The sequence below is a fragment of the Schistocerca serialis genome, chromosome 5 (genome assembly GCF_023864345.2).
Source record: "Schistocerca serialis cubense isolate TAMUIC-IGC-003099 chromosome 5, iqSchSeri2.2, whole genome shotgun sequence".
Lineage (NCBI taxonomy): Eukaryota > Metazoa > Arthropoda > Insecta > Orthoptera > Acrididae > Schistocerca > Schistocerca serialis.
In genome coordinates this window covers 181369825-181385123 of record NC_064642.1, presented here as the reverse complement: position 1 = coordinate 181385123, position 15299 = coordinate 181369825, and the positions used below count along the sequence as shown (strand labels likewise).

General features: G+C 47.4%; 1 protein-coding gene across 1 annotated transcript; it reads right to left on the bottom strand.

Annotated features, from left to right (window-relative positions):
• Window positions 1–14243: 14243 nt before the first annotated feature.
• On the bottom strand, window positions 14244–14842 carry LOC126481828 (uncharacterized). The gene has a single exon (XM_050105787.1). The coding sequence runs from the start codon at window positions 14840–14842 to the stop codon at window positions 14312–14314; it is 531 nt and encodes a 176-aa protein (XP_049961744.1). The 3' UTR covers window positions 14244–14311.
• Between the last annotated feature and the right edge of the window lie 457 nt (window positions 14843–15299).

The window sequence follows — 15299 nt, the reverse complement described above, 5'->3', positions numbered from 1 at the left end:
TTATTTACAGTGATCGAAAATGTAAGTAGCTCCTTCAGCACCGGCACAATGTAAGTATTCCCACATTTGGCACATAACACACTTAATCCACACCGCTCGTCTCCTGTCTTGGGAGAACTTATCATCACAAAAGATACAACTTTCATCCTTTGAGTCTGGTGTATCCCCATCGTTCACATCAAGTTCATTATCGCTGTCCACAAAGTGAGGGCTGCAGGAGCCTGAAGAATCCGATGATGAATCAGATAGTTTTGTGAAACAAATTTTCTGTTTTTTTTTTTTTTTTTTTTTTTTTTTTATGGCTTTTGGATTTTGCACCTCTGTCCGCAGAGCAGCCTCAACCCCAGGGAAACTCAACAGCCTCTTCTTGAAGCATTACTGTCAAGTGACTTTCTGAACTGATCTTTGTATGGCGTTCCAGTGATGTGGTAGGTGGTTGCTGCTTTTCGTCCCCGCGTTGTGGTTCTCTTCTTAAGGTTGGGGCAGAAGATTTGTCGAATGGTGAAACTGCATTTGCTGATATCCCTGGAGAACTTCCCAGTGTTTCAGTGGCTTGATCAACTGGCATAGCTAAAGCCTGATGTGACTGTACATCAGGATAACTCGAAGAAGAAGCAGATGATATCGATGGTCCAGAGATAGCAGAAACGTTAGGTCTATCTTCCGCTGTGGAACAAGTTTTCCTGAAACCAACTAAGATGCTGTGAAATCACCGTCGGTAAAGATGTAACGGTTCATGGGGTATAACCCAGTTGCTTTGAATCCGTTTATTGCTATCTCAGCTGATTGGGTTCGAAGGCAGGCTTGAATAAAAACCTCTGTAACGTCGTAAGGTGTGAGAGGACGCCCATTGTGATGCAACCATACACTCACTACCTCGGAGAAGTACGTTTTCAGAGGTCCCATTCACGTTTTATCTAGAGGCTGCAGTTTGTGGGTCAAGTGTGGAGGAAGTGAGATGACAGTCACGTGGTGTTCTTTCGCCAAGTCAATTACATCTGGATTTCGAACGTGGCTATAATGACCATCCAAGATGAGGAGAACAAGACTTTGTTCAGTCGGACATGTTTTCTCAGTGAAGTGAATGAACCATTCGGTGAACAAATTGTTTTGAACCCACCCTGAAGGATGGGTTCTACCAATTGCACTAGGGGGGGCAGCTCCGCGTTAGAGTTTGGGACTTGCTGGCTCTAGGGAAAATTTTCATTGGCGCGAAATAATGTTCCGAAGCGCTCAAGCATCCGATAAATGTGATTGTAGCCCCTCTTTCTGCAGACGTCAGAGCTCCAACTTGTTTCTTCCCTTTCATCCCTATCACTTTCGGAATTTTGCTTTGGATAATAGACAGGCCTGTCTCTTCCACGTTACACACTCGGTCTGCTGGTTATGAGTGTCTGTTGAAAGTGTCTGCTAATAACTCAAAGAAAACCATCACTTTCTCTTTATTGAAGCTGAAGGTTCTGGCATATGTTCCACAAGGTTTGAGAATTGACAGCTGATCCTTGTGTCTCTCAAGAAGAAGGTCAGCCCAAGTACGTCCTATTTCTTCTCCTTTGAAAGGGGTTGTCAAACTATTTGTACGGGCAAATAAAAATGCCATTCTTCTCAGATCCGCCAAAGTGCACACGAAGAATTTTTGCTCCATCCCAAGGAGATAAGAAACTAGCTGTTTTTCGAGGTCTGCATTTAAAATCGGTTTCCTTCAAAGCTTTGTCTCTTGAACCGCTTGTTCAGGGATTTTATCAAGTTTAAGAAATTTCTGCAAAGTGATACGATGCACTCCGAGTGCTCTTGCAGTACCTTTCACAGAAACCTCTTTTGTTTTCACAGTTGCTATGGCACGTACCATCTGAGATTTACTCCACTGATACGTCTGGGTCCTACATTCATAGCGTTTCTTCGTTCTCGGCATTCTGCAAAGACGAAAAAAAGCACGAAGGTCTATTATCGCAATCTGAAAATTTTGTTTGTTTGTTTGTTGCTGTGTAAGTTGTATATACGAACGTTAAACAAAATTCAACTAACCATATCCCATTCACACCAACCATCCTTAAGCAACATGGCGACTATCACGTCTAACGTAAAAGCGTGTGTAACGTAAAACGTGTTTCTAAAAGTAGCTTAGGATTACATTATTCTGGATATCACTGAGAAACTTTTTTTAAAATAATGAGAAGGATGTAAAAAGAAAACGATTTCACATACCTGCCAAACGTTTGCAGTTCTGAACAAACACCAATTCAGACAATAACCGACGCTTGAAACAATGCTTCCAACTGTTCACTGCTACCGTCTATTAACAATAGACACCGTTTTCAGTCCCCAGACTGCAGCACTTCCCGTACCCTCGTCGTGAGGTGTGCCTATAATTGCACCTCTGCCTGTTTTACACTTTTTCCTCTATCAAAACATTCGCTGCTGCCAATAGCAAAATATCCAACAAATATTTTAACGTTAAAAACCAAATAATTGTTTTTATACTTCGAGTTTACTACAGTTCACATTAGCTCATTTACAGTAGGATGAGGTAAAGGGTCGGTATTAGTGTTGTGTCTAGACAAGACAGCCCAGACACAATGAGAGGAAGCCGAAAGGCACGCGCTTAAACTCACGCAGGCTGGCGTGAGGTCTGAAGCAGGATACGTAATTAATGCTATAAAGAAAAGTACGTAGCTTCTGGAATACTTAACTTTAATCCACATTTGTAAAACATCGCTCTTGATGTTTTTTTGTTTTGTTTTGGTTTTAGGGCGCAAAACTGCTATGGTCATTAGCACCCGGTCCGTGACTTAGGAAACAGTAAAAAACCGAAAATGGAAACCAGCGGCAATGGGAACGAAAGTCATAAAACTGGAGAAACGAAAAGCAGAAGGAAGGCTTAAAAATCCACTAAAGAAGGGGTGGTTGTCCCCAAAAAAAAGCTTCAAATGACTGACGTCATTTCACTGGCACTAATAAACTCGAGAACGCGATCGGCTGAGCGCGTATCATCTGCTAAAATCGACGATATATCAGGCGATAGCTGTAGACGGGAGCGTAACGGATTAAAATAGGGGCACTCAATTAAAAGGTGTCTGACCGTCCACAGCTGAGAGCAGTGGGGACAGAGTGGGGGAGGATCGCCGCTTAAAAGATGTCGATGGCTAAAAAGACAGTGCCCTATCCGGAGTCTAGTTAAAATTACCTCCTCCCGACGACGCGTTAGGGAGGAAGAGGTCCAAGCACAAGGAAGAGCTTTCACGTCCCGCAATTTATTATGGGGAAGTGTCGACCAATGTGCGTGCCATAAATGAAGAACACGACGACATAAAACGCTCCGTAGATCGGCGAAAGGAATCGATTGAACAGCTGGCCGGAGAAGAGAGACCGCAGCCTTGGCTGCAATATCAGCCGCCTCATTTCCACAGATACCAACGTGTCCCGGGAGCCAGAGGAACGCCACCGAGACGCCCCCCAGGTGGAGCAAGCGCAGACAGTTCTGAATCCGGTGGACCAGAGGGTGCACAGGGTAAAGAGCTTGGAGACTGAGGAGAGAGCTGAGAGAATCTGAGCAGATGACGTACTGTATCCGCTGATGGCGGCGGATGTAGTGGACAGCCTGGAGAACAGCGTAAAGCTCCGCAGTATAAACCGAACACTGGTCGGGAAGCCGAAAGTGATTTGGGGTGTCGCCAACAATATAGGCACTCCCTACACCTAACGATGTTTTCGAGCCGTCGGTGTAAATAAATGTGGCTTCTGTCATTTGTGCACATAGAGCAGCAAATGCCCGACGATAAACAAGTGAAGGGGTACCTTCCTTGGGAAATCGACAAAGGTCACGGAGCAGGCAGATCCGGGGACGGAGCCAAGGCGGTGCTGTACCCCAAGTTGTCAAGAAGGTTTTAGGAAAGCGGAATGAAAGAGAATGGAGCAGTTGACGGAAGCGGACTCCCGGTGGTAGTAGGGAAGAGGGGCGGCCTGCATACCCTACATCAAAGGAGGCGTCGAAAAAAATGTCATGGGCTGGATTTGCAGGCATGGAAGACAGGTGGCTAGCATAACGACTCAGAAGGACTGCTCGCCGATTGGACAGCGGAGGTTCAGCAGTCTCAGCATAAAGGCTTTCCACAGGGCTGGTGTAAAAAGCTCCAGACACTAAGCGTAATCCACGGTGGTGGATCGAGTCGAGACGCCGAAGAATAGACGGCCGAGCAGAGGAGTAGACTATGCTTCCATAGTCCAATTTCGAGCGCACTAAGGCGCGATAGAGGCGGAGAAGGACCACTCGGTCCGCTCCCCAGGAGGTACCATTCAGGACACGGAGGGTGTTGAGGGATCGCAGACAGCGAGCCGAAAGATAGGAAACATGGGAGGACCAGCACAGTTTTCTGTCAAACATAAGACCCAAGAATTTAGCGACGTCTGAAAACGGAAGGTTGACAGGACCTAGATGTAAGGAGGGCGGAAGAAACGCCTTACGTCGCCAAAAATTAACAGAAACGGTCTTACTGGGAGAAAAACGGAAGCCGGTTTCGATGCTCCAAGAGTGGAGGCGATCGAGACATCCTTGAAGACGTCGTTCAAGAAGGCTGGTCCGTTGAGAGCTGTAGTAGATCGCAAAATCGTCCACAAAGAGGGAGCCCGAGACATCAGGAAGGAGACAATCCATAATTGGATTGGCAAACAGTACAACACTCAGCACGGAGTCCTGGGGTACCCCGTTTTCTTGGGAGAAAGTACGGGAGAGAGTAGTGTTCACCCGCACCCTAAATGTGCGCTCTGCCGTAAATTCGCGAAGAAAAAGGGGCAGCCGACCTCGAAAGACCCAAGAGAACAGTGTGCGGAGGATGCCTGTCCTCCAACAGGTATCGTATGCTCTCTCCAGATCAAAAAATATTGCTACTGTTTGCCGTTTCCGGAGAAAATTGTTCATGATGTAAGTGGAGAGAGCAACAAGATGGTCAACTGCAGAACGATGCTTTCGGAATCCGCATTGGGCAGGTGTTAAAAGACTGCGGGATTCCAGCCACCAGGCTAAACGGTAATTCACCATACGCTCCAAAACCTTACAGACACTACTCGTGAGAGAAATGGGGCGATAGCTAGAGGGGAGATGTTTGTCCTTTCCAGGTTTCGGAACAGGAACGACGATAGCTTCCCGCCATCGTCTGGGAAAAGTACTGTCGGTCCAAATTCGATTATAAAGGCGAAGGAGGTAACGCAGACTATGGGTTGATAAATGCAGCAACATTTGGATGTGGATACCATCCGGTCCTGGGGCGGAGGAGCGAGACGAAGAGAGTGCATGTTGTAGTTCCCGCATGGAGAAAACAGTATTGTAGCTTTCGCGATTTTGAGAGGAGAAAGCAAGATGTCGTACTTCCGCTGCACGTTTCTTCGGGAGAAACGCTGGCGGGTAATATGAAGAGCTCGAAATCTCAGCAAAGTGTTGACCCAATGAGTTAGAAATTGCGACGGGGTCCACTAATGTATCATGCGCGACAGTGAGCCCAGAGACCGGGAATAAACTAGGCGCGCCTGAGAACCGCCGAAGCCGACTCCAGACTTCCGAGGAGGGAGTGAAGGTGTTAAATGAGCTAATAAAGAATTTCCAGCTTGCCTTCTTGCTATCGCGGATGACACGACGGCATCGCGCACGGAACTGCTTATAGGGGATACAGTTGGCCAAAGTAGGATGGTGGCGGAAAACGCGGAGTGCACGTCGCCGCTCACGTATTGCGTCACGGCATGCCTCGTTCCACCAAGGAACTGGGGGGCGCCGGGGCAATTCGGAGGTGCGTGGTATTGAACGTTCCGCAGCTGTAAGAATAACGTCGGTAATGTGTTTGACCTCATCGTCGACGCTGGGAAAGTGACGGTCATCGAATGTCGCTAGAGACGAAAAAAGTGTCCAATCGGCTTGGGCAAACTTCCAGCGTTGCGGGCGCATATTTGGCAGTTGAGGCTGCAGTCTAAGGACACATGGAAAGTGGTCACTCGAGTGTGTATCATCAAGGGCGAACCATTCGAAGCGCCGAGCTAGCGGAACAGTACCGACCGCAAGGTCCAAATGAGATATATTTGTCGTGGAGGCAGACAAAAATGTAGTGACCCCAGTATTGAGGCAAACTAGATCCACTTGGTGGAAGACGTCTAGCAATAGTGAACCACGTTGACAAGGATGTGGAGATCCCCAAAGCGGGTGGTGGGCATTTAAGTCCCCAACCAGCAAATAGGGGGGTGGAAGCTGACCAAGCAGATGAAGGAGATCAGCTCGTGCCATTGGTATGGACGATGGAATGTGTACAGTTCAAAGAGAAAACGTGTATCCAGAAAGGGAAAGACGGACGGCGACAGCTTGGAAGGAAGTGTTTAAGTGGATTGGGTGATAATGGAGAGTATCATGAAGAAGAATCATGAGTCCTCCATGGGCTGGAGTGCCTTCAGCAGAGGGGAGATCATATCGGACAGACTGAAAATGAGGAAGAACAAAGCGGTCATGGGGACGCAGCTTTGTTTGCTGAAGACAGAAGATGACCGGCGAGTAGCATCGTATGAGGACCGACAATTCATCCCGATTGGCTCGAATGCCGCGGATATTCTAGTGGATAATGGACATAGGGTGAACAGAAAATGGAGGAATGTGACCAAGGTCGCTGTCAACTCAACGACTGCTCAGAGCTTGCGACCGACAGCATGGAATGGCATTCAGCCGAAGGCAGAAGATTCTGATCCATAGGTTGTTCAGGAGCAGCTCCTGCCACCAGCGATCGGCCGGTTGATCGGCCGCCAGCAGTGCGCTTCGGCGACACAGAAGACGGCCGAGGGCGATGTCCGCCAGGTGGTGCTGTAGATGGGACACGCCTTGGAGATGAACTGGGTTTCTTTGTAGCCTTCTTGGAAGTATGATGTGTAGATGAAGGAGGAACCGATAATGTGAAGTTGGGGTACGTAAAAAATTCTCACGAGTATGCTCTTTTTTCGAAGTCTTGGTGTCTGACTTTTTGGCTCGAGATTTAGCAGAACCCGATGAAGGGTGAGCCATAGAGTGGGCGCGCGAAAGTGGTGAGGTTGAACGGGCGATCTTTGCGCTAGCCGATCTGACGACCGTGGCACTAAAGGTGAGGTCGCAAGTCTGCGTGGCCGCCTCCTTTGTTGGCCGAGGAGAAGCAAGGACAGTGCTGTATTTTCCTGTCTGAGGCACGGTGGGCTGTCGACTGGCGAATAATTTTCGAGCAGCAAAGGTCGACACCTTTTCCGTCACTCGGATTTCTTGGATGAGCTTTTCGTCCTTAAAAACGGGGCAATCTCGAGAGGAAGCAGCGTGGTCACCCATACAGTTGATGCAGCGAGGGGATGGAGGTGGACAAGCACCCTCATGGGCATCCTTGCCACACGTAACACATTTGGTCGGATTGGAACAGGACTGGCTGGTGTGATTGAACCGCTGACACCGATAGCAACGCGTAGGGTTTGGGACGTAAGGGCGAACGGAAATTATCTCATAGCCTGCTTTAATTTTCGATGGGAGTTGAACTTTGTCAAATGTCAAGAAGACAGTGCGGGTTGGAATGATGTTCGTGTCAACTCTTTTCATAACTCTATGTACAGCCGTTACGCCCTGGTCGGACAGGTAGTGCTGAATTTCTTCGTCAGACAATCCATCGAGGGAGCGTGTATAAACGACTCCACGCGAGGAATTTAAAGTACGGTGTGGTTCCACCCGGACAGGGAAGGTGTGTAGTAGTGAGGTACGCAGCAATTTTTGTGCCTGGAGGGCACTGACTGTTTCTAACAACAGGGTGCCATTCCGTAATCTGGAACAAGACTTTACAGGACCTGCAACTGCGTCGACACCTTTCTGAATAATGAAAGGGTTGACCGTGGAGAAGTCGTGACCTTCGTCAGACCGAGAAACAACAAGGAACTGTGGCAACAATGGAAGAACTGTCTGTGGCTGAGACTCAGTGAACTTACGCTTGTGAGCAGACATAGTGGAGGGTGAGGAAACAATTGCGGAAGAATCCCCCATGATTACCGGCGTCTCCAATGGCGCGCTCCTCCCTTGTGGGGGCCCTCTCCGAGGGCACTCCCGCCTTAGGTGATTGTTCACACCTCAGGTCACACCTCCCGACAAACGGATGGAGGGACCAATCGGCACTTTCGGAAGGTATCAGCTCGGGTAATCACCCCTCCCTGGGCGTGGCCGTTACCAGGGGGTACGTACGTGTCCTACCTGTCTACCCGGGGCGGGGAATTATGCGTTACCCTGTCACTGGCTACGCATGGAAGTGAGTGGGTCGGCCTTCAGACACGCACAGGGAAGAAAAAAGAGAAAGGGAAAGGAAAGATGAGGGGTCTCAAACGCCGCAGCGGAGAAAAGGGCAAAGAGAAGAGGGAAGGAAAAGAGAAGGACAGAGGAAGGACGAAGACTTGCAAGTGTAGAAAGCAAGGAATTTGTAACAGTTTCGAGCGTCCGTCTCCGGACGTAGGCACAAACCATACTCCCAGAGGCGGAGAAAGGGAAGGAAAGAGCCAGAGCAGAGGTGAGGGGGGGGGGGGGGGGGGCGAAGATGGGGGACGGGGAAGGACGCGGAAAGGGAGGGTATGCAGCCCGGAAAGGAAGGAGGGCCACATTAGCTCGGGGTCCCGTGTTCGCTACGCACGTATCCACAAAAGAGTTGTGGACCCCCTGGGGGGATCGCTCTTGATGATACATTAATAGAATCTCAATATAAATTGAATACGGCGCCTTGCTAGGTCGTAGCAAATGTAGCTGAAGGCTATGCTAACTATCGTCTCGGCAAATGAGAGCGTATTTGTCAGTGTAGCGTCGCTAGCAAAATCGGCTGTACAACTGGGGCGAGTGCCAGGACGTCTCTAGACCTGCCGTGTGGTGGCGCTCGGTCTGCGAACACTGACAGTGGCGACACGCGGGTCCGACGTATACTACCGGACCGCGGCCGATTTAAAAGCAACCACCTAGCAAGTGTGGTGTCTGGCGGTGACACCACAATTAGTTTATTCAAAGAAGCATCCCTGTAAACCAAGGGTTACCTGAATTATGTTGACAGATGTCCAATTGAACGTTATTGTTCCTGAAAACACCTGAGCTGTCTCACTTGGCGACATGACAAACATTGACTGCCCTGCAGGATTTTTCACCATCAGTCAGAAAAGCTAAGGCAAATTTGACGAGCAGCTAAATTTACGGGTGATGATAATTAGAGAAAAGCGGTGTTCTGAAGACTGAGAACTGTGAACTACGGTCGATCGCGACATTTGCCCAGTGACATATGGAAAGAATGATTTTCCTCACGTCACAGTTTATTTTAAATTTTATATGTTGAAGAATGCAAGTTATAGCGGACGTCACGGAATTCTGCATGAGGTCGGTAGTGGTTCCCAGACATGGCCATAGTATTGTAAATTCGTTTGTGAGCTTCACAAAGTAGTTGGAAGTCTATATCTAAAAGTCCCTCTGGCAAAAGATGGAAACTTAATTTCCATGATCCTCAGCTGCTGAAACATTTTGCAAGTGCTGGGATAAATAAATATGACAAGCAGCTTGATAGGAAACTGGTAATAGTCAAAATTCGGTACTTATTATTTTTATGACGTGATTTGATTTACCATTCATCCTGTCTGGTATGCTACCTGCTTACCCGAGTGTGAGAAAGACGTTTTCCTGGTTGAAGTTTGTCTCAAATGTCAACTCATAAATTAGTTGAAATTGTGGTAAATATACAATTTAATTGGAGACATAAAGCAATGCATGCGTTTAAATTCGGGAAAAAGGCAATTGCCTCAAGACGATAAAATCGTGCCTGGCCACCGGTGAACCAGAACCAATTGATGTACACAAGTTTACTGCATGGCGGCCGTTACAGTTTATAACGATTCCTCTTCCTGATGATAAAATTATGCGTAATGCACTCGCTAGACTGTGACGAAGTAGGAACGAAGTTAGTGGCTCATTTCCTATTCCGAGTTTGGTTTAGACTGTGTGGTAGCGACTTTATTGTCTGCCTATTTCGAAATTGTACTTTATACTAGGTCCTACCAAGAAAAGCAAGCATCCCTTTCGGTTTTATTACTCTCTTGGTTCTTACCATTAACCCCACTCTTTAAGTGTTACAGCTCTGCACGCTTTTAATAATAATAGTAATGATACTATATTTTAAAGTAATAATAATAAACACATCAAACAGTTTTGCATTACCTCAGTTCCCAGAATTCCTGAAAATAGACGTTGACTGTGGATGTTTTATCAATGACACAGTCCCTTTGACTGTTCAGGGATGTCATTACCCCCCCTCCCCCCCCCCCCCCCCCGCGCCCCCAAAGATGTAAACAACCATGTATCAGCAACGCCTATTAGACGGAGGGAGTCCTACAGCCGATCACTTCCAGTCATTCCACCAGGAAGGAGGCACACGACTCGTGTTGTCTGTAGTTCAGACATGCCTAGACGCGGTTCGACGCGTCTGCATTGAAGGGCTCTCAACAAAGAAGTGTTCAGGCGTTTCGGAGTGAACCAAAGCGCTGTTGTTCGGACATGGAGGAGATACAGAGAGACAGGAATTGTTGATGACATGCCTTGCTCAGGCCGCCCAAGGGCTACTACTACAGTGGATAACCGCTACCTATGGAGGAACCTTTACAGCAACGCCACCACGTTGAGTAATGCTTTTTGTGAGCCACTGCACGTTGTGTTACGACTAAAACTGTGCGCAATAGGCTGCTTGATGCGCAGCTTCACTCCCGACGGCCATGGCGAGGTCCATCTTTGCAACCACAACACCATGCAGCGCGGTACAGATGGGCCCAACAACATTCCGAATGGATCGCTCAGGATTGGCATCACGTTCTCTTCACCGATGAGTGTCGCATATGCCTTCAACTAGACAATCGTCGGAGACGTGTTTGGAGGCGATCGGGTCAGGCTGAACGCCTTAGTCACACTGTCCAGCGATTGCAGCAAGGTAGAGGTTCCCTGATGTTTTAGGGTGGCATTATGTGGGGCCGACGTACGTCGCTGCTGGTCATGGAAGACGCCGTAACGGCTGTACGATACGTGAATGCCATCCTCCGACCGTTAGTGCAACCAATCGGCAGCATATTGGCGAGGCATTCGTTTTCATGGACGACAATTCGCACTCCCATCGTGCACATCTTGTGAGTGACTTCCTTCAGGATAACGAATACTCTCGAATAGAGTGGCCAGCGTGTTCTTCAGACATGAATGCTATCGAACAAGCCTGGGATAGATTGAAAAGGGTCGTTTATGGATGTCGTGACCCACCAACCACTCCGAGGGGTCTATACCGAATCGCCGTTGAGGAATGGGACAATCTGGACCAACAGTGTGTTGATGAACTTGTGGATAGTATGCCACGACGAATACAGGCATGCATCAATGCAAGAGGACGGGGCGGGTATCGGAGGTACCACCAGTGTGTACAGCCAACTGTACCACCACCTCTAAAAGTCTCGCTGTATGGTGTTACAACATGCAATGTGTGGTTTTCATGAGCAATAAAACGGGCAGAAATGATGTTTATGTTGATCTCTATTCCAATTTTCTGTACAGGTTCCGGGTCTCTTGGAACCGAGGTGATGCAAAACGTTTTTTGATGTGTGTAATAATAATAATAATAATAATAATGATAATAATAATAATAACAATTCGTTTACTTAGGTACTACTTTGTTTTTATCACAGTGACCAAGAAATTGCAATTTAGAAAAATACAGCCGTTGAGAAGAAAACGTCTGAAAATTTGAGACGTAAATATGTCACTACAAGGGCGCTCTAAACACTAGTGCCTCAGATTTTTTCCTGCTGTCAATATCGGTTGAGATATTACAAGTCACGCGTATAACTCGGTCGACTTTTCCGCTTCGCTGACACAAGTTGCAACCCTCTTCCTCTCTTTCTCGTCGATTTCCGTTGTCCTGAAAGCTGTTAACCCGTTAATACATGACATGTTTTTCTTAATTTCAAGTTGTGCCTTATAAATTGCACCGTACTTTCCATAAGAGCTCTGAAATCTGTCTTTAGTGATCTGAGAGGTAAGATTGTTTGTCGTTGTTGTTCTCATACCCGCCGCTGCAAGGGGCACCGTGACTTTTCCCTTCGTTTACAAAGCATTTCAGTATTTCGGTGAAGTGGTATGTTGTTCTTCGTTACTGACGTTCCAAATCACGATCTGCAGATGCGTTGAATTCGTCTGGCAATAGTAGACTAATAATTTTGAGATTTGGTTGATCCTTTCAAGACTGTCTTTCCAGTGCTTCTTCTTTACATACACAAGTTGTCCATGAATGTAGAAAAGTTACAAAAAAGGAAAGTAAATTAGATACAGTGAAAGATGAGGAAATTTTAATAAAAATGCAATGACAGGTAATAAAAACAGATGGTGGAAGTTTGCCAGAAGGCAGTAGCCTCTCTTCCGAGAACATATGGCAGGAAAAACCTTTAACGAGAATGACCGTTCTGGCAGAGACAATCAAAGAAGAGCCGCGAACGGAAAAGACGAAAAAACCTTGATGGCAAATGATGTACTTATACCGTCTCGTCCTAAGATAGAATAGACTGTCCCTCGCCCACTCGCGAGTTGAGGCGTGAGAACAAAACAAAAATATCGATCTCGACACAAATGACTTTTGTAGGCCATATGGTTGAAGCATAGGCCGCAGCATACCATATTTATGTAGATAGAATGGGAAGTAATGAAATTGTCGTTGTAGTTGTAAACCTCTGAATTGTCTGAAACACCTCTTTTTTATTTTTAAGTGAATCATTTAAACGTGCAGCAAGTAGTAAGCTTGTAAAAGGTGTGGGGCAGTTGTGGCTGACAGCAGAGACTCTCATGGTGTGAACCGCAGCTCGTGAGGCTAGCTCATGAATGACAAGTGACCAACAGTAACTCTACTAGGGGTTCATGCGTGGTGCGGACTATCATCCAGGGGCATGGTAGGACCCTTTTTCTTCGATGCGACTGCCTCTGGAAAGGTTTACCTGGAAATGATACGCGTATCAATTTTGCCAGGTATACGTGCCCTTTATGGACCTGATGAAGAAGTCTTCTACCAAAAGGAAGGGGCGCCACCACACTACCACCTAGCCGTACGAACTTTCCTGGATGACAATTTTCCATGGCATTGCATTGGACGAAGAGGGCCAATTGAGTTCCCTCCACGGTCTCCAAATCTATCACATATGGACTGCTACTTGTGGGGAAATGTGAAAGATAACGTCTATCGATGAAAGGCATGCACGGTGGAGGAATTCCGCCAGGGGATTACATATGCAGCGATCTCCACTGTAACACTGGCTGACGTAGTTTCGGAGACCGCTCGTCGTTCTGTTATGTGTTCAGCCACCAACGCTGAACATTTTGAACATTTACAGTAACCATATGCTAAATTGAAGGTTGTACAACAGGTGTGTTCAATTATTGAATGTAAAATAAACACATAAGTAATACATTTCGTTCCTTAAAGTGTCTGTACAGTTTTCTGGCGGACTTAGTAGTATGAGATCTCACAGACTACATCTTAATATCGGATTGATTTCACTTTGAATCGTAGTCAGTTTGTGTTTGAGTTGGTACACCCCACTTGGTGTTGTAGCGTTTGTACCTTTCTTCAGCCACTCGGGATTTTGAGTATACTGAATAATGATCGCGTACATATTAACATTGGGGTTGTTACATGAAATGGTGAATGGAATTATTGTTCACGGTATTTTCGCTGTTCTAATCGATGTACTTTGTATTGCACAAAAATATTGACCAAGGATCTTCAACAATGTAAAAATATAAAGCATACGACGTGAATAGATATTTCAATAAAGGCTATTGTAGACTTTATCCAGCGTAAGCGAAAGATTTAAATTTATTTCGTAGTAATTCGGAATCATGATAGAAAGGAAATTCTCTTTTAGATCCATTTTGGAAGGGTAACACTTTATAGAATAAGTTAATTTACCAGCTGCTTTAAAAGCATACACATAACAATGGAGAATCTGAAACGTCGGATACCACATAACAAGAAAAGATGCAGTAGAACCTTCGTAATAAGGCAACCACTGTGTTGAAACTCACAAATTTTCTCGTGTACAGAAACGAGTGACACGACAAAAAAATGAGTGACACAAAAACAAGGGAAGAAAGAGTACGGAAAACAATTAATGTACAGTTTTAGCGACATTTTATTGAACAAGAAATAAAATTTTTGACTCAGTCAATGTCCAGACAGTACAGAAGTGGGAATTTTTAATGTCCGAAAGTAAGAGATGGCTTAGTAGAGAGGAAGAGTGATACTTAGCGGCCATAGTGACCACCATGACCACCACCGCCGCCGCCTCCATGGCCGCCGCCGCCGCCTCCGTGACCTCCGTGTCCACCACCACCGCCTCCGTGACCTCCGTGTCCACCACCACCGCCTCCGTGACCACCGCCTCCGTAGCCTCCATGTCCACCACCGCCGTGTCCACCACCACCGCCTCCGTGTCCACCACCACCGCCTCCGTGACCACCGCCTCCATAACCTCCGTGATCGCCGCCGCCGCCTCCGTGACCGCCGCCTCCGTAGCCTCCGTGACCGCCGCCGCCGCTTCCGTGACCGCCGCCGCCTCCGTGGCCACCTCCGCCACCCCCGTGACCACCGCCACCGCCTCCATGGCCGCCACCACCACCTCCGTGGCCGCCGCCTCCGTAGCCGCCGTGTCCTCCGCCCCCGCCGCCCCCGTGCCCTCCGCCTCCGTAGCCTCCCGCGGCCACAGTCGCCACGAGCGCGGCGCCCAAGCACAGCGCCAGAAGCAGCCGCCTGCTAGAAGCCCGCGATCTCGCCATTGCTGCCGGAGTGACTGGACACTTGTGTGATCAGTCGTCGCAGGACGACTGTGCTGCCTCGTCCACCGCTCCCACACGTATTTATACTCGTGTCACGGACGGTTTCTCCGCATCTCGGCGTCTCGCTTGACTTCCTCGGCTTGCCGATCCGTCGCGATTTCGTTCTCGCAATCTTCTTACACGTAACCAGAAAGCACGTCTTGGTATAAGGTAATACACTGTATGATTTCTCTCAAGAGTAAACCACGTTTTGTTTTCTTTCCAAAAGTGGATCATAAAAGCAAATAAATATTTATTTCTTCCTCAGTTACTCTCGAGTAATCTCGTTGTCGGCCGAACGTTAAGCTGTGGCCCCCCACTGCTACGTTAATTTGCCACTAGTTCACTTCGGTGCTCTGTGTATGGTTCCGATATAATCTTTTGTTTTGATTGCGTATTTAAAGGAATGTCAAAAAAT